Below are 20,761 nucleotides of genomic sequence, written 5' to 3' on the forward strand. Positions count from 1 at the left end.
TGGGCTTTGTGGTAGGTAGAACTTTAATGCTAACGGCATGAGATCCTGTTGGCTAGGATATGACAACTGTCTGCTATTTTGTGCGATGGAGGACAAGGAGGAGACAAGGAAAAATACTGGTATTACCCAAATGCAGCCCAGGGAAAAAAATCTCAGTAATGACGAGGGAACCATTGAAGATATCAGAATTGTGAATGATCTAATAAATGAACAGTACAAATTAAGACAACAGTACTTTGATGGTTTATTTTTGACAAATACAATGTAATATTGCTAATACTTCACAGAGTAAAAGAAATGCTGTAAAAACAAAGTCTTTACCAACACAGGAATGTGGCCAAATCCTGAAGTACTTCTGTCCACCAAGGGTTTCCAAATGAAAACTATACAGAATCTGGACATGATTTGACTTTTCGTTTCACCTATGTTAAGAAACTGTACAAGACTTCTTTTTTGTTGCAAGGGTTGTAAGCTGGCACAGCAAGAATAAACCATGTTCTAAATAAAATTGAGTGTTTATTTGTCATTCTTTGTCAGAATATTGTCAAACTTGCATCTGACATTTTCTAACAATTTGCTTTATTAGAGATACTTTCCTTCCCTCCCCTCCCAGCTATGGAAGGAGCTCAGAACTGGTGTATTGCATGTTTCACTCTATAATGTATGCCAATCAATTCCTACTAAAACTCACTCTGATCTGGAACCAAATACGCATCATTTTTGTGTGTCCAGAATACAGATTACAGCAGTTACATGAGATGCATGTGTAACTCACTTTTCACTGCAGACTGTATGTCTGCTTTATATTGTTCACCGAAAGAGTTATAATGAGGGACCGTGGATCCTTCCTGTTTTTCTGGACTGTTATTTTTCCTTCCAAGGCTTCACCTGCAAGAGTTAAAAAAAAATAAAAAAAAGGAAAGATTGAGTTTACATCCTCAAGTCACACAATGAATGGCTAGAATAGACCTGCTACATTTTTCTCTGCAGGTTGCATGCTAAAAGCTTCATTTAAGGGAAGACAAAAAAATTTGGTGTCAATGTCTTGACAATAAATTGAGCCAAAACAGACTGTCTTTAAAATTGATCTAAGTGCATAATACTCATTAATTTCTCATCTGACACAGTCTAAGAACTATTACTGCCAGCAAAGATCTCTGTACAGTTTATTTTATATACTTTTACAGGATTATTTTATCCACTTTTAAAAAAGGATTCGTTGCAGCTAGGATGGATCTCCCTGCACCTTCCCCTTGCCCCAACCCCCTAACAATAACCCCCACCTTTTTGAGCTGACAGTATTTCCACATCAACTGATCGGCAAACCACTGCCAATAACTTCTGGGAGCATCGCAACTTTTCAGTAACATAGTTGAGGTCATCTTTTATAAAAAAATATTTTACCTTTCTTTCAAGTATAAACAACATGAAAACTAAAAATCCTATTATGTAAAAAACTTTAACTACAAATGAAATTATTTCTTCATGAAGTAAACATTGTGGCAAGAGTATGTTAAAAGCATAAAGGAAAAGTCGTAGTCCCCACAGTGTTTTTTGTGTTATTCCTTCATTATGTTCTGTATTCAAACCTATTACTATAATCACCGTAGATGAATAAAACTGAGCGAACTGTTTAAATCTGGTTACTCATCACTGCATATATTGTGTTTACTACTTGGCACTGCACTTAGCTTGGGCTTTGATTGCAGATAGTTTTGTTTTTGGGTACAGCTCGCAGGGGAGTATCTGCATAAGTACGTTCATGACACTGAAAATATACTCATAAAATGTATCTTAAGTTTAACAAAACTTAAACTGCCTTTTTACTTCACAGCGTCATTTAGCAATAGCTGTTTTGGCTCACAGAGGAAGCAAAGGTAATCATGGAGGTGTGTATGGAGGGAGGGGAGAGGGTCAGAAGTGGATATTCTGTCATTTGAATACAAAACACCTTATCCTACTTAGTTAAATTCCTCCTCTTGATGTTTCAATTAAATATCGTGCATGCCCTAACCTATGGTGGTATATTTAATTTGCTACTAAGCAGCTGCTGTGGCCCACCCCCGCATGTGGTTACTAAATGAGCTTCAGTAGTAGGTAAAATCTTTCCTATATATTCTTTATCTTAAAAGTTTGTTTATAAAAACATTTTCAGGTCCTTCAATGGAAGACACCATTACAAAGGTGTATTGAACAGTTTTGTAACTGCATATGCATTGCTGAGCATTTTTAAATAGCTATTATATTGATCTAAACTGCTGCTACGGCATGTACAAAAGATCTGTGGAGCTCTCTACCCGTAAGCAAGATCCAGACTTTAATTTTCAAGCTATATAAACATACCCCCTTGGATATGCATTTCAAGTCTTACTTGTGAAGGATAATTTGCTATTTTTAAAGTTAGTAACAGACTTATTAATGGATAATAGCCATTTCCCTACAGCATGAATTCAAGTGGGTCTAAAAACAATCTAGTTTCTCTCCTCACAAGATATTGAGACCAAACGGACAGCACATTTAGTTTAGTTATGAACATTAAATGACAACACAAAAACAACCCACACCACATAGATTTGAGAAAAGGCAGGATCTATAAAGTTTACCGTATACCTGGGGCAGGTGAGGGCCCACAGCAGATTCCATTTCCCAGCAGCGCCTGCCTGTGTTGCTGTGGCCGGTTTCCATTGGAGACTTTGGCAGCAGCGGCACCATGGCAGCATGGGGCCAGGGTTTCCATGGAGACCAGCCCAAGCAGCGCTGGCAAGTCACGCGTCTGGACAGGGAGCTGCTCTGGGGCTGGGATCTTGTGGCAGTGACAGCACGGGCTGGAGCCACGGTAGAGCTCAGATCTGCTGCCCACACACCCCAAGCAAGGGGGTACAGGCAGCAGATTGTGGCTTTGCCCTGGTGGAGCGTTCAGGCAACGAATGGAAGCTCTGCCTCAGCCCTGGACCACACTTACAGCTGCAAAACCCTGGCCCCAGCCACAGAGCAGCCCCCCGCCCAGCCAACACTGCTTGGGCCAGTCTCCAAGGAAACCCTGGCTATGCATTGTCACAGCTATACTGCTCCATGGAAACCAGCCGTGACGTGGGCAGGGCTGCTGGAAAATGAAGTCTGGTTGCTGGCTGGATCTGCCGTTTTGCCCACCCCTGCCATATACACTGAAATCCAAGACAAGAATTCCCCCCCCCCCCCCCCCCAAAAAAAAAAACCATGGCAGGGAGGGAGGAAACGCCTCATCTTGGATTTGAGTACTGGCCTGAGGCAGGGTCACTACTGCTGTTTCCCCTGGAGCCAGAGCCTTCAAGGGTGAGCAGCAGGGGTGGAGGGGACATGCAGCAAGGAGGCAGACATAGGTATGGTGGGGCAAGAGGTCAGGCAGCAGGGAGTGGGAGGCAAGTGCAAGGGAACCAACACAGATGAGCAAGGGGTCTGGCATTTTGGCCCCTGTTCTCCCTGCCACAGCTGTGGGGGGAGACAAATACAAGATAACCCTTCAATGATTAGCTTCTGTACATGGAAAACTATAATACTTGCATAATTTTCCAGGTGCAGAATCTAAGTATTGGGGGATGGGTCAACTCTGAAGTAGTCTTGGATTCAGATAAATACAGTATATTCATATTATGCAGAAAAGAGAAAAAACAAACTTGTGAAATACTTGAACGTTTCCAACTCACAGATTATTTTGCCAATTTTTTTCAATTACTTGGAAGTGTCAATAGAAAAGCGAAATAGGTACACAGCAATAAAAGTCTGCAATCCTCAAAGACCCATAATTGGGAAAATGACTCGTGTAACACTTATTACTAACCAAGACACGAGGAAAAAAAAGCCTACAATTTTATTTCAATAATCAGCAAATACTTTTGAGAGGCCACATTTTTAAAAATTCAGCATAAGCAAGCAGTGCCCATATTGAGTGTTGTTAATTAGCATGGCTAACTGGTACTGACAGCAAAACATAAACATTGTCAATAATACTATTCAAATAAGCTCTTTTCAGCCATAAATCTTAAATGCTTTAACAAATAAAGGTATATTTTAAAAATCTCTACTTTAGGGATGGGGAAATGGGAGCAGAGCAAGATAAACTGGCTCACAGGTAGTCCATACAGACCAGGACAGCCTGCTGACCCTGTAATTAGTAGGAAGTGACACTACAGAAAAATCACAAAATTTGTGGATCCCATGCATGTTCTATACATGTATGAGGATAGGCCTGCACATGCAAATTCTACATGTACATTTGAAAATAAGCAAGCAGTGCATGCAAAACATCTGTATTTTGAAAGCCTAGAAGCCCAAGACACAATGTTGAAGCTTTTCCTGCCAACTACATAGTAGGCATTTCACCTGATTAGCTGTTCATCCTGCCAACAACTACTGATTGAGGAAAAAAAAAAAGGTGCAACAAAACCAGCACATTTAGAGACTTAGTAAAGAGTACATGCTGCTATACAAAGAGATTACCTGTCAAAGGAAGTACGTGACCAGGGCTCTCTTATCATTCATTTAACAATCCATGCTACTAAGTTTGCTTGGCTTTTTATTATTACTGTTTGAATACATGGATGGATGCAGCACAAGCAACATACTGCATTTCTTGGTCGATTACTTTGGAGCCTGTTTCAAACTCATCTGAAGGGTTTTTGAACCCGAAAGCTTGCTTAATAACTATTCTCCAACCATTTGGGTTGGTCTAATAAAAGATATCAAATTCACCCAAGGAACCTTGTCTGCCTCACAAAGAAATAGGCAGACAATGTTCTTTGGGTGAATTTGTCTGCCTATGTCCTTAGACCAACACGGCTACAACCTACACCCCTGTCACAAAGAAATAGATATTCCATATTTTCACAATGGTGGGATGATGCAATGGCTAGAAACTGATGCAATGCATCTGAATGAAAAATAAAACCAATATTGTAACTAGAAGGTGGGCACAATATTCTTTGGCCTGCCTTTATACTGCTTGTCAGAATAAGCCCCGAATTGCTCATGGTAATAAAAGCATGAACATGGTTAAAGCTTTTAATATGAACAACTTTATGCCAGAATATATTAAAAATAGATGATGATGCCACAAGCCCTGTTTTTTTCAAATTAAAACCACCACCTAATCTTTAAAGCAAGAAACCTGTATTGCCACTGAAATTCACTGGAGATACAGGGAGGAGCTATTTGTATTCAGATGCCTGATGCACTCAAAGAGAAACTAATATTTAAATAGGCTTTATCAAGGTGTTAAAAACAATAAGGTGGCAGATTATGGTTTTATCACAATATTTTTGGTTTAACTGTGCTCACGTTGTAATAATGTTGTGTGCCACTGCTGTTCCCTCACTAGCTTGTACATCGGAAAAGGCAGCCCTTGCTCGGTTCCAGAGCATCTACATGGAGGAAAAGACTAGATGAAGCTCCAGCCTCAATAGGGAATCGAACAGCCTTGCAGATGCTTCAGGTGGGCTTGGTACTTATCTTCTGGAGGAGATTCCAAAAGGAAGCAGATTGAGACAGGCATCAAAATGGACAGAACAGCCAGATAAGGTCAACAACATGCCAGCCAGGTGAGGGGGGAGAGTCTGAAGAGCAGGAACTGCTAAGCAACTTCAGGGTTTAAGCTTAAACTCTGTAGACCTCTGAGAGAACAGTTGAGCCTACTTTGGGATGCTAAAGGCTGTGCAGGCTGGATTAAGGACAGAGGGATTCAATTTTTGGACAGGGCAGATCACCTCTGGCTGGGTGGGCTTTGGCTCGGTAAATGTCTTCAGCGAAGAGGAGCTGTCTGTTTTGCTCCTTGGATCTTGGGGTACACTTCTCCTTATAAGAAGGTTAACTCCCTTCACCAGGAACTGAACTGGAAGGTAGCTCTTCATAGATTCACAGAAGTAGGGTCGGAGGGGACCTGAGCAGATCATCTAGTCCGACCCCCTGCCCTGAGCAGGAATGAATACAGGGCTCATATGACCCCTAGCTCTGTGAGACAGGACCACAGAAAGCCAAGGGAGATCATGTAGGGATCTACTACCTAAATGGTGCTGAATGTATACTGCACAGTGGATCCTTTTATCTTGTTCTTTTCACTGTGTTGATAGGCGAAGGGGCCCCAGCAGTGCTGTTGCGTATCACCTGGCAGGCAAAACCCGTGACATATTTAAACCCCCAGTTTTTGCCTCCCAGCCGATTAGGAACAACAGTGGGGCCACCAGGGCCCCTCTGCCAATCAGTGGCAGGGAGGGACAGCAGGGAAGGCATAGCAAAAAAAAAAAACCAAGCAAAAAAAACAAACAAAAAGAACAGCGTTTAAGGAGTCACTGCACTTTTGACGCAATATAGGTAGATCCCGAGAGACTGGGGATGAAGAATGTAGGGTCTCTGAGTCAGAAGCAGCTGGGGTTCTCCCTCCACCCCTGACAACTCTAAGAGATATGCCTGGCTGGGCAGGGAACTCATAGAAATAAGGCAGGGCCAGAGGTTTTGGGCAAGCACTCCAATGGGACTCTATGACTGGTATTACAAATGATGTACTTTACCCCAGACAAATGGCGACTGCATGGTTAACTAAGTGATTAAGACTGTTTTATCATCCCACAACCATGTACTCATGTGGCCATCATGAATCCCTTTTCTTTGATGCTCTACCATGCCATGTAAAGATTTTTAAATTCTAACTTTTTCTTAATGAAGCTTTTAAGTCCATCGATTACAATCTGGTTTGGTACATGTACAATATAACAGCACCACCTCCACCCTTGATATTCTTGGTTTTAGGGAGCAGGAGTTTTGTTGTGCATAATACCCTACCAGGTCTGAAGTAGAAACGTGCATGTATGCTGCACACTCTCTACAGAGTGTGAAGAAATCTGATCTCTTAATAGGAAGCTTACCTAGCAAAGGGATCACAAATGATTTGACTTCCTTCACTTTACAAGACTGCATATAAAAACCAAATGTATAAAACCAACATTGTTTAAATGTAACTTCAGAGAAAGTTATAAACTGTTCAACTCTAGAAGAGCTGGATTACAAACTTTCCAAAACATTTTTAAAAGATATAAGATTTCCAAGTCGACACCATGATAACCAATCTTCAAAGCAAAAAGGAATCTGCTTAAACATATGAGGATCTATTGGGTGTATAAAAAAAATAGAAACATCTGGGCAGGAACATGATGTACTCTGCTGCTCCTCTAGCAGGCCTTGCTTCTTTCCTGATCTTCATACCTCTGCAGACAAATCTATTACTAAATTCTCATCTCTTCTCTGTCTTGTTGACCACACCTTATCTTTCTCCATCTTTTTTTGGTTTAACTAAGCATCTGAAACAGCTGTTACTTCATGTGATTTCTAAAATGGATTGCTAACATCTGCAATAATTTTCCTTCATTTTTTTTTTCCATTTTGTTGAAAAAATGCTGAAATAGTTCAATGATCTCCTTGGATAAGTAGAAACTACAAGCCAACCAGGCAGCATAACGGCATCTTTAAAACTAAGCTGGAAGCCACTTCAAAACGTAGGTGGTTTTAAAAAGCCATATGCACTCCCTACAGTTCTCTTATATTCCATAAATATAAATCAGACACTAGATTTGTATTTAAAGTAATGGCCTGCAGGAAAACATGTTACTTGAGACCGTATAAAGTTATGTTCAAGAAAGCTTTCCAACAACATTTTAAAACACAATACAGGCCTACTGTTAAGAATACAGTAACAAATCCTGCTAATTAACAACTGCCCTTAATTTCCAGGAAAACTTATTAACTGTCCAACTTTGTTCAACCAGATTTTTTGTAAAAGTACACAAACCTAAATGGAATCACAGGTTACATGAACTGAAGAAATCTTGTGAAGCAAAACACAGGAAAAATATATTAATGTAAATCCTTTCTTAAAATGATCAGTGAAAGTTGGTTTCCAAGAACAAGGTCCAGATTAACCTGAATGAACATGTGAACTCGGGTCTAAATAAGGCAGATGTCAAAAGTAACAGGATTTTTAAACAACTTTCCATCTTTACAAGGACATCTAACATTCTATAATGCAAAATTAGGAGGTTTATATCAACTGCTAGGCAATTTCAACTGGTTTGAAAAAGCCTTAAAGTTCAGAGTGTTTTTCAATAGATACTAATTATGTACTAGTATCCATTGAAAAAACCTTTAAATTTAAGATCTTTTAATACAAAAATCCTTTAAAAGGCATCATACCAGCATTATTTTTAAATAAGAGAACTAACAATTAAAACCCTAAAACAAAGTCTACCGGGAAAGAATGTTTCCCTCATGACTTCCTGATGATTTCATAGGAGCCCTTGGTTATTTATGAAGGCAGCTAATTGCATTAAGGGACCCAGACAATCAATGTATTAATTCACAGTCAAGAGGCACACTGCTATACCCCCTGCTCTGGAGTCCCACATTAAATCTGCCATTATGGAGTCTTTTCTGTAGGCAAGGACTATGTAACAGTAAGGTACCATGCAACAATTAATCAATGTCATGTAGATGTAAAATGACTGATTTTGCTTAAATAGTTCTGTTGTTCTGAAAGCATCATAGGAAGGGCTTTCCAGGATTGAGCTGAATCACCTTGCTCTTATCATGCTTAAACTGGATGCAAGTAAACCATATAGTAACACCGCAGTATGAGGAGGACAAAATTGAATTAATTATAATCCTGTTCCATCATGTTTATTCATCTCTTGGAGAGCCCTGATTTTTTCTTTCCAATTACAACAAAAATATATACTGCAGAAAAGTCACACAGCAAGAACTTGTTACCACAGCAGATAAGTGTCCCCACTTCTATAATGACATACCTCAACAGATAAAATGACATATATGCAGCTGCATATAGTCAATGGTAACACTCCTGGTCTTGATCTAATTTATATGCAAAGCAAGCTACTCATGTAAAGAACCATGATTTCCCTTTATATCTGTACAATGCTGTCATGAATACACAGGACAAATTTGCCTCTGACCACACCCCTTTTGGTGCTGGGCACTCAGCCTCAACACTTTTGCTTGGTATAACCCATCTCACTGATCTGACTGACACAGATCTACTTCCTCTCTTCTCCAGAGCATTTAAGATTCAATCCCCACTGTGTCATATAGCAGGGGACTCCTATCAGTCTTCACACACAGTTTTTTGTCTTCGATTGCTATCATACAGTCATCACATGTTCTGCTTTCCCTGGCCATAAATCATTAAAAAAAAAAAATCGAGTCTGATTATTGGTCTTCCACTGTCCCCCCAAATAAATCCATATGTTGATTGCTCTTCCCATTCTTAATTGTATACCTATGTGACTCACTGGCATCTTTTATCTCCCTATTTGAAGCAAGAAATCAACTCCTCCCATACAAACTGGCAAGTTATATTTGTATGTAATGCAAGCTACTAATGAAAAAAAAATCAATGCAAAATGCAAAAGCAAGCAGGGAAAATGAAGTTGCATTTTTCCCCATAAAACTAAAGAAGCTTTCACCAATATAGGAAATGTCCTTTTGGATCAAAGCACTGATCCACCCTTCCCAAAACACATCTCTATGGGGTCCTAGGATCAGCTGATTCAGGGGAAGGTAGAGGAAAAGCTGCAATATGAAGTTAAGGGAAAATCTATGCAAAAAGGAAACTTTTTACTAACTACCATCAATCAGAAGTTTATTCCCTCATGCAAAAGAAGAAAGAGTACTTTTTTAAGTAAATGTTACTGCAATTTAGGATTAGGAGAATAGACATTCACTTGGAAAACTGAAAGTACAAGAAGGCACTGTCAATATATAAGAACTGGAAATGATTTTGAAGACTGAATGAATGAATGGGATTAAATTCAACAGCACAAAAATGCGAAGTTATGTGGCTGGGAACTAACAATAAATTCCATTATAAGCCGGTAGCTCTTTAGTTAGAAGCGATTAAAGAGGCAAAATCCAGATGCAGTAATTCAGCATGGGATGACTATGAACCAGTGTGATGGGGTTTTAAGGGCAAATAGCATCCAAGGATAATTGAGTAGTTATGGTGTGGTACCAAATATTGTTGCAAATTCATGTAGAAGACTGCATACAATTCTGATCAGCTACAGTAAAAAAAGAGGAATTCAAAATGAAACAGATGCAGCAAAATAGAGCCCATCTTAAACGAAAAAGGCCAAAAGTAACTTAGCTTATTTACCCAACAGAATGAAGCACGGGATGAAATATGACTGCTCTCTGTGCCTCAGGCAGTAACACTCAACAGGAACAGGTGTTTAAGGTAAAGGACAATGCTGATATGGAAACCAATGCATATTAACTGGTTATGAATAAACTAGAGGCTGGAAATTAGGTTTTAACAATCGGAGCCGTGAGGTTTTGAAGCAGTCTTCCACCTAGTCAAATCGAGGCAAAAAACCTAGCTACTTTTAAGACAGATGGCAGTCATATTAAAAAAGGGACTGCATAATGGGAAACCTGTGATAACAGGGACTGAGTGGGACCTACAATGTGAGATGTTTCTATATAAAAACTACGTGGGACCTAACAATGTCTTGTGGCCCTGAGCTCCACAAGCTAGTCATACAGCTTACAAAGTCTTCCCAACCCTGAATTTGAAATATTCTGTCTGTATATTATGACAAAAGGACATTACTGTATACTTTATTAGGCTCTCTCATTTAAACTGCAAACGGTCTTTGACAGACTTTCTTCATATCAAAATGTTTCTGCAATTCATTTTTGTCACCATTTCTGACTCCTTACCAGCCTGTCTTTTAGGACTGGGATGACCAAAAGCTAACATTATTTCTGGCCTGACTTTATATTCTCCCTCATTCTTTGCACACACTAACCTTGCCTAACTTTTTGTCAATGGCTGTACACTGAGCAGAGGTCTTCACTGAGCTGTTTACAACGTCCTGGTCGCTATTTTATTGGGGGTATCATTACAGTGAACCCACTAAAGTTGTGTCATAACTAAATGATTCCTCCTTGCATATATGGAGCATTGACTTTTTACCCATATGATGGATACTAAAAAAATGTGATAATTTGATCTAATCAATTCTTTCTTGTATGTGTATTTAAAGCTAAAAAACAACAGAAACAGAAATGCACATTCCAATAACTAGTATACAAAACAACAGCAGACCATACAAAATCTATGGACAGGTGCTTAGAAAATCTGCCGGAAAATGTAAAATCAAATTAGGTATTAAATAAATGAAAATATTTGTTAAAAGTCTATATGAACCTTTATGACCATCTAAAATGCAATTTAAGTGAACCTAAGAGCAAGGGTCTAGATGGCTATTTCCTTGAAACTTTCAAGTTAGCTCAGTTAACCAGAAGAAGAACAGTTATAATGATGGGAAGCTTCTTGATAACTAATTTTACCTTGCTTCTCAAAGCAAGAATGCTCCTGGAACCCCTGCCAGTTCTTTAGAGGTGGCTTGGGTATCCTGACATTGTGTAGTATAAACAGCCCATTAGTTACACTACCCTCTCCCTAGCTGCCAAAGTCAGCATTGCTGCCTGGAATCCCTGCTGTGCTATATGCTACAGCTTTACCTCCCACCTGGATCCTACAAAATAGGCCACACAGAGGAGCATGACTTGGTCATGAAGAGAGCCTGGGCAACAGTGAACTCCTTCTGTTTGAATCGAAGGCTCCTTTCATGTTGTAGCAGCATGAACTAGCTACGAGAAGAGCTCTTCCCTAATGCTTAAACTTGTGGGCTCAAGGTTTCCAAAAAGCCTAAATAAAAGTTTGAATGCCAGGTCCTGAAACAAGTGCTATAAAATATGAGATGTGGCAACACAGTAGCGGGCATTCCTACACTGAGACACCTACCTCACTGCACCCGACCAAAAACCAAACTTCGAGTGCCTCTCTGGGGCTGCGTACGTCTGGCTGACCCCCTTCCTGGAGCACATCTGCAAGCCTGGGGTAACTGCTGCCACCACTCAGGGTCTGGTCTTTGTCAGGACTCTGACCCCCTGGGGTACACAGACCTCATAGACCTACCTCATAGACCTTGTGGGTGCTTAACCCACCGTGGGATTCTGGGGTGCTTCTTATAGCCTGGATGATTAGCAACAGCTTCCCTTAGTCAGCTGGGCAAAAGAAAGCTAAAAAGGATTCCCTAATCCCTCTCAAGCAGGTACAGCAATGCTTAGTATAACAGATAGCTTTACTGATTGGAGAGGGTACGCATGGGGAGGGGTACAGGTCAGAGAAGTACCAAAAGAAAAACCCTGAGCAAACTGAAGTGGCTTGGTAGCCTTTTGACATGCTTCTAGATCACTTCATCCTAAGATACTAGCTAAAATTCAGGCAAGTTACTCACAAGTTCATTCGGATACTGACTGAGCTTGCTCTGGAGGCTGCATGGCTTGCTGGCTGTGTTCTAAAACATGTCTCCCCCTCCCAAAATGAAGGGACCCTCTTTATAACCTTTCTGACTTCACCACCTGGACCTAACCAACATCAAGTAATTTTTGAGCCTCACTGATGCTCAGCAGTGAGTTTAAAAAATGTCATCCCATCAACCCCCACTCCAAGGAGGGACTGCTGTCTTAGGACCGTCCTCCCAGGTCAAAGGCAGGAATTTTAACAACAGACCTGGCCATAGGGAGAGGGCCAGGTCTGTCCCTCTTACTAGGTGATCCCCTAGGCAACCAGGTGGTTCCCAGCAACCGGGTTGATAGACACATGGGCAGAGAGAAGGAGAAGAGGAAGACAGACAACCCAAAAGAGGGGGCTGGGATGGAGTTCTTTCATACCAGATACCTGCTCTGCAAATGATTCTAGCATTCTACTGCTTAATTTTTAATGAATGGGAAGACGCAATATAAATAAAAGGTCCAGGTATCAGTAACCTCATGGATGTGGTTACCTTAATGTCTAAATTTTAAGGAATATTAACTTTAAAAAGGTTAAATTACAGTATTTCACTTGTCAGCAGACAAGTCCTATGGTAAGAGAATATTTAGTTACAACTGAAGGCAGGAAGAATAAAAATCAAAATCTCATTTAGGAACTTAAATGCTCCAGGGATTATAAATGGAATGCAGAAATATTTCAGTTTAAAAATCAAAGCATCCAGGAAGATTGATTGGGCCAATGTCACTTTTCTATTCATTATTTAAAAAACTGAGTAAATAAATCAACACGTTAAAGTGTGTTATTTTGCAAACAGCTACATACTAACGATACATGCTATGGAGTCGAAATGGTAATCAGACATTTTAGTTGGGTTTAGTCCTAAGAGTTCTACTTCAGATTTGCTTTGCTCAGCCTTTTTTGGCATTTGTGGAAAACAATAACATTAAGGTTTTATTTCCTTTGCAAGGCAATATCAAGAACATAAAATGACGACAATGTGCTGTTTTACTGCTAATAGAATTTGGTGGTAAAGTTCCCCCTCGCCCCTGTTTGGTCTACCTTAATGCAGTTATTGGGGTGGGGGGGCAGAGGGGAAGAACACAAATGTAGAGCCTTTAAGATTATTTTTAGAATAGTTAGATTCATTTAGCAAACGTCCATGCTTGAACCAAACGAGGGAAGCCGGGATATTTTATATCCAAAGTATTGTTTGTGGAGATACAGAATAGCAGATGGATATTTTACTTTTTTTGGTTGGATCATTAATGAGGGGAAATACACATTTCTCTCTCATGTTTCCATAAATAAATAGGAATTTGCATGCTTTTTAGGGGGTGGTTATGGGAAGCCAGCCTGGCATTTGCAGGGGATCCAACATATGGCATCCTTAATATTGGATTAAATATTTTTCTTCTCAATAAAAAGTCAGTTGACCTCTTCCTGTGGTTTCTTCCATTTTGCTACATTTTTTTTTAGTATTAAAAACAAAACCAGCAGACTGATGAAGCTTTGCTTAGCTTCATTACACATGAGATTCATATCTTGAATCATGCCTAGTAAGAAAAGTTACAGTGCCTGCCTATCAGATTAAAGTAATTTAAAGAGCCTGCCTTACTACTGCTGCATTTCCTGGCCTCAAGATCTTTCAAGCCAGAATGAAACTTACGTGTGTCCCATTTTCCTAAAGACAACATTTTCCAGTCTTCCATATCCAGAAAGGGGTGGGTTTTTCACTACTTCTACCTGCTAAAGCAGTTTAGTCACGGTTAGTATTACTGGTCAAGAACCAACATTCCTTTAGGACCAAAAAACACATGTCTAATTTGAGACTATAAAAACTGGCATGAGAACCCAGGGAAAGATTAAACTACTCTACACTGGAGAGCAATGTAATGATCTTGCAATGGCATAATGCAGATAATTTCCTGTTAAATGCTCAACATACTTAAATATCTCATAGCAACCAATATATTTTAGCCAGTATACATAATAATGCAACCAGAGCCTTATACTGATGCCAGACAACTTAAAAAAAGAGCTGCTACATATTTCTGATAGAGGATTGGGATCTCATTTTATGATAATTTTATTTAGAAACAAAAGGTTTACAAGGACCATGGAGTTCTGCCAAGCTTGTAAACTGATTGTTTTCAAAAGTCCCAGTATAGAACAGGGAATTGATTTACTTGACCTTTGTCACAAACTCACTCTTCTAGATCCTTATAAAACCTAGAAGGCAAAATGTCACCAAGGGAACTTTGCACATCATTTAAACCAGGGCTGTCCAACTTTTAAGTGGCTGGGGCCAACGTGACCATTGGCCTCAGGGTCCACATACTGCATGTCTCCCTGTTGCCCTGCACCCCCCCTTCCAGCTGCACCATGTGTGCATCTCCCTGCTGTACTGAGCTCCCCTTCAGCTGCTGTGCACCTGGATACCCTACCTCACCTTAAGCTCCCCAACCACAGGCTATGTCATGTTTCTCAGGCACCTCAGGCTGTGTTGCACTGCACAGCACCAGTCTCTGGGGCAGGAAAGAGGAATCTGGAGGGAGAGGGGGTCCAGAGACCCTGGCTGCCTCTGAAATCAAAGCAATTGCTAGGGGGTGGCAGCTGGGTGGGAGCCTGTGGACCAATACCTTGCAGCCTATGGGCCCTGAGCACAGAGAGAGTGGGGCTCACTTCTTCATACCATGAAAATGGCACTATTGGTGCTAGAATTGGTCAACTACAGTGAATAAAAGCACTGGGAAGGAAAGCAAAGAAACAAGATCTGGGAAAGACCAGAATAAAGCTTTGCAGGTACTGGAAGATGGGCATGGGAAACTGAGCTGGCAAAGGAAGAGTGGCAGAAGGCAGGGCAAGATGCTACCTTAGAGACAAACTCATTCAGAGAGGCATAAACTTTCACAGACAAGAGTCCACTTCGCGTAATCTCCAAGTGTCAAAATAGCATGAAAAAAAGATACGAGTGAATATCTTTTAGAGGTTGAGGCCGTGTACACATGTTTATGTGATTTTGGAGAATTTCCCAGGTTAGTTTTCTCAGTAGAAAAAGCTTACCCAGAGACACCTGAGCAGACATTTGGATGCTGAGCCCCAAAAGGGAAGAGAACTTGCAAGGGGGCCTCTGTGCACAGATCTCAGAGTGTTCTGTAGGCTCCCTCAGTCAGCCTGGAGAGAGATGGCAGCAATTCACAGGGCAGTCCTGATTGGCTGACTCAGACTGCTCAGGGCCAACCTTCATTTTCCTACAGCATAATCTGATGATTGTGAAGAGGGCATGTTCTGCTCCCTACTCAGCTATAGCAGCAGAGTCCAGCCCAGATGACAGACCATCTCCCAGAGGGAAGTAGGGTAGTGGCTAGTGGGGTAGGTGAAGGGAGAAGCCATACTGCCATGCTTGATGACTGTGCTGCAGCTTCATTTAGAAGGAAAAGTGTACAGAAATTTACTCTCCCAGGAATGATTTAACCCTGGTTGGTCCCAGGTTATTTTTCTCAAGGAGTAGCTATTTTTGCTCTGAAAGAAGAATCCTAAGCATCTGTACACTTGTGGCTTCTACAGGGAGAACCGTGACTCTTAGTTGAAATGGAATGTCTGTATGTGAACTGAGTAACAGATATGAAAAGGAAGTTTTGATAAATTAGCAGACAGACTAAGAAACCTCACCTTCAAGTGATTAGGTATAGAGGGGAACAGATTTTTGGAACTCTGAGGAAAGAACCAACAGACTTTGACAATAACCTCAGAAAGAAGGTAAAGATTTAACTGTACTATGAACTAGTCCAATAAATTTATAGCCCAAATTAAACACCATGACCCTGAACTGGAGGAAAGAAAGGTGAAGTATTACCTGGAGGAAAAGGAGGTGGGATTACTCAGAGCTGAACATTAAGGAGGAACCTAAAAAGGTATGAAACAGACCAAGGAAAGAGGGCTAAAGGGAGCAATATAAAGAAAGGGAAGGAAGCCAACACAGAAAATAGAAGTAGAAGGGAAGATGAGGAAGAGAGTGAAATGAGAAGAAAATGAAAAGCTAGGAAAGAACTGATATAAGATTAGTCTTGTGACCACTGTGTCAGAATATGCCAAGTTCTGCAAACTGATTTTAGAAAGTCACTGCACCTATCAAATGAAGTGGGTTAAGCAAATCTTTTAGTAATTTCAGGAGGTTAGTAAGTGTGAACTGATCTATGTAACATTAAACAATGGGCATATTTTGACAAATGTCACTGGACTTTACAAAACAATTTCCCTGCATGTTCAATGCTGCTCAGCTGTATGTATTTTAGCAGATCTCAGCTGGGACTACCTCAGGAAACAAATCAAATCAGTTGTGTTAAAGCAAATATAAACATATGCAAAGACACCATAAGGATAAGTGACAGTCAAAAACCCAGGACATCTCGATTGTAATGGAGGAAATAACTAACAAACCACACAAAAGTACTGCACCTCTGAAGATCTCATGTGTCCCTACACAGCTATAAAAACAACAGCTGTACGTCTCAACTGCCTTAAAAATCCTGCAGAGGGTGAGTGTGGCAATGAAATCAGTCTGATGGTTCTGTGGGTCATTAATGACATCCTTGCAACTGACTTCTAAAGCAAGTTGTCTGCTGTGAATAGATTATTACAACTTGCTCAGCAAGAACCTGAAGCCTGACATTCAAAACAAGTGCTTCAGAAAGCTGAAAAAAGGAGTATTACCATATACAACCATACCCTCACACATAGAGAAACAACTGAAAACCACACATTAGGTTCTTCTCCATTCTCCTAATAATTCTAGCTTTGCTCCAAGTAACTTTTACTTCTTTGGTCCTCTAAAGGAAGGAGGAAGACTTTTTTTTTTTTTTTTTTTTTTTAATTACAATGACTTAATTACAAGGCTAAGTGGCTTCAAAACCAGCCCAAAGCTTTCTTTCAAAGAGTCTTGGGATATCTGTAGATGTGCACTGGCAAGGAGGGGCTGCACAGAAATGGAACATGATAATCCACATCAGCAGGCCATCACAAGATGTACTTTGGCGTGACATCCTGTGATTTTTCTCTTTTTTTTTTTTAAATTCAGATTACAAATAAAGCAATAATTTCAGGAAATCTGAACCTTTGCAAAAAACCTACAGGAAGTAGCCAGCCAGAGACTACAGCTGGTAGGAACAGAAACAGAAGCAGTTTTAACAGGGACCAGTTTTAACCAGGACCTTAAAATGTGGTGATATTTTCTATACTTTTGACTGGGCATTCACAGCCTCGGTTTTGTCCATCTGCTCTAACACACTCCTCATAGGACTTCCCCATCTCTTCTCCTCAGCTTCTTTTTATAACTACTCTCACAACCCTCCCTCCTTCCCCCACTATTTTTTTTTAAATGCGAGGAGCAGCTTTTACCCTATCCTTAGCCCCATTACTCTGTTTTACCTACTCTCCCCCTAACTAAAACCATACCTACAAGGGAAAAATGTGAAACCAACATTTGCAACCACTGCAATATTTACCTTACTTATTCATCGTACCTCCTCCCCCAACTGTGTTCATATGTTCTCTTAATTATAAGTTCTTCTGAGCGAGGGTCAACTCTGATTACGAGCTTGTACAACTAGAAAAAGGTTTCAAAAAATGGTTTCAAGGTAACCAGATGGGCTGGGGTGAGGGGCGTAAAGGGAGCAGAAAAGTAAGTAGTCTTCATTCACAAATTAGTTAAGAACAAATTCTAGCAGTAACAAAACAAGCAAAAGAGGAAACATTTAGCTATCTGTTTATGTAAAAGTATAAAGGAGATAAGATTTTTTTCTCATTATATAAAATTTAATTATTTTTCTCTATTTTGATATTAAATGACACTTAAAAAGGAAAAAGAAAAGAAGTTACCCACAGCAGACCAAGCATGGCAATAAATATCAAGACTTTCTTAATCATAAGCCAAGTGCTAGCACAAACTCACTGTGCCCCATGGCATTTCAGTTTATTGTCTCTATTTCTCCATCTGTAGAGTTGGACAGTTTTTAACCACCAATTCACGGATGCATTCTGAAGAATGATTTTATTTGAACAATGCTTCAAAGATGTATAGTAGAATTTAGTAGTGTTTTCATTAGCACTATTTAAACTTTCAACTATCTCTACTATAATAGTTCACCTGAGTTTTGGTTCATCTTTACTGATAGTAAATTTGCTCATTTTGAAATTCAAGATGAATCTCATTTTATGATGGAATTGCTACAGTTTAGTGTATTCAGACAAGGCACAAGTGAAGAGCATCCAATAGAAAGTGTTGATTGTAAGTTCTTTGGAATTGTTTTCTATTAAATTAACACAGTGGTACTGCTTCAGTAACAACAACAAAATTTAGTCATGGGCTGGATCAAGATCAATGTAAGCATACTTTGGAGGTACATTCCAGAAAGTCATATAATAAACTAAGAATAATTTAAATATACATACTATTGTAATGTGCAAGAACATGTGCAAGATTGCAATATTTAACCAAAAGAAGACTACTCCAGTGTCAGCTACTATAACATTATATTTCCACAGAAAAAAAGAAAAATCCATACCTGTAGAAATATAAACATTTTTCTAATAAAAACACATCATGGTTATAGTATAAAAATGCAAACACACATTTTCTGGTTCCTACATGCATTAAAATGGAAATTCTGTGAAGTATAGCGTCAAGAATTCATTCTAGAGCCACTTTAAACTTTTAATAGTTATTTTGATATAAATTCAACAGTAACAAAGCAAAATACACTGTTAATGCTGTATTAAAAAAAAAAAATCTTGTTTCAAATAGTACATACCTATTTTTACAGAAATTGGATTCTCAAGAAGAAAAACAGTTTGTTTCCAGTGTGTTTTGGTACTCCTGGGACCAGTCGAAAACAAGACCTGCATTGACAGAGTTCAAAATCCTCTGATGAAGTACAACATTTTTAATATCACGCTACATTAATCTATTACATAAAACACACACTTTAAATTCTTGCAACAGCAAAATAGGCCAGCTTTCAAACACCTTGGGGCAACAAAATGAAAAATATACATCTTATATAATTAATTTTGAATGTACAACCTCAAGTACTTACCCTGTTGTGACAGTTCTTCTCAAAAAATATATCGAAGTAACCAGCAACTGCCTATAATAAAAGGAAAATACAAACCATGAACAAAGAACAAGTACAATAACAGTGACAATCATTCTAGACATAGTCTATCATAAAATGATAGACCTTTTAGTCTTTTTTTTTTTTTTAAACATAAGAGTAATTTTTCCTTTTTCATTTCTCTAGAGAAGTATTAAAACTAATAGATGAAATTCTGACAAGTAAATATCAGAGGAGGAATAAAAAGCATGGGGTTGAGACAATTCTTGGATTCATTTCTAGATTTATATTTCTACTGCTTCCTTAGAGCTGTATTTAATTAATTTTGGTTTATCCATTAAGTGATGCTTTAAAAAATACATATAACCACTTAATAGTACTAATGACACGCTCTTTTTTGTAGGACCCCATTTAAAAGCAAAACTTTTCATTCTTCTACACCAGTGGTTCTCAATCTTTTTGGATTCAAGGCACCCCAACCCCCCTCCATAACTTTTGTGAACTGAGTTGCACTCAATTTAAAAACTAATTTATACATGACAGCAGTTACCACCTTGCAGAGATACTGAGCAGTAAAGGTGTGGAACTGTCTGGGCAGAGACAAGAGTGAACCTGGGCTCATCTGATTACTGTATTTACTCAAATAGAAGATGACCCTGACTACAAGATGATCCCCCTTAATTAGATTTTATACATAGAAAATTTATAAACTGGTATAATTTTCAACATATAGAATCTAATTATTGGAGGTTTGCCTTGAACGTGTCCCCGACCCACTGCTACAGCAGGAAAAATAAGTCTTGCAAGGGTCAGGTAGCCCCCCCTTATCTTCTGCCTCCCCCTAACTTCTTCCCCTTGCAGTTCTTTCTACTTCTTACTGTCAGATCCCACTCTCACTGAGGACGTGGAAGTGAGGAGCAAATTTGAAAACAGTGACCTTGAAATGAAACATGGGTGTAGCAATTTGCATCTAGTACCCACGCGCTTAGTTTATCCAGAATTGATGCATGCTACCTTTTTCGAAACTCTTGCAAGTTTAACACACACTTTTGAGCAACATTTTTGTATCCACTTATATAAAAGTACAAACTATGCATGATATTAGTCCAAAGCAAAAAGGCTCATGTTTTACCACTGGACTGGGCCCCAGCAGAGTCGACAACATTTCAAGCCATGCTAACTCCATAGCTCAGCACGTGTGTGTACTTCAAATACCTACCACAAAGGATCCATGTGCTAATTAGCACCCCAACTCATGATTGGAACTGGG

At 39.5% G+C, this 20,761-nt stretch overlaps 1 protein-coding gene across 2 annotated transcripts in view; it reads right to left on the bottom strand.

Annotated features, from left to right (window-relative positions):
- Positions 1–231: 231 nt before the first annotated feature.
- PRMT3 (protein arginine methyltransferase 3) overlaps positions 232–20,761 on the bottom strand; it is a 116,556-nt gene continuing 96,026 nt past the window's right edge. For both annotated transcript variants that reach the window (XM_006266240.4, XM_019477087.2), the window contains 3 exons: positions 19,474–19,524; positions 19,189–19,276; positions 232–888 (listed from right to left, as the gene is read on the bottom strand). In XM_006266240.4, the coding sequence (XP_006266302.2) occupies positions 779–888; positions 19,189–19,276; positions 19,474–19,524 (249 nt within the window). In that variant the 3' untranslated portion in view covers positions 232–778. The remainder of the gene's footprint in view (positions 889–19,188; positions 19,277–19,473; positions 19,525–20,761) is intronic.

This window comes from Alligator mississippiensis, chromosome 2 (genome assembly GCF_030867095.1).
Source record: "Alligator mississippiensis isolate rAllMis1 chromosome 2, rAllMis1, whole genome shotgun sequence".
Taxonomy (NCBI): domain Eukaryota; kingdom Metazoa; phylum Chordata; order Crocodylia; family Alligatoridae; genus Alligator; species Alligator mississippiensis.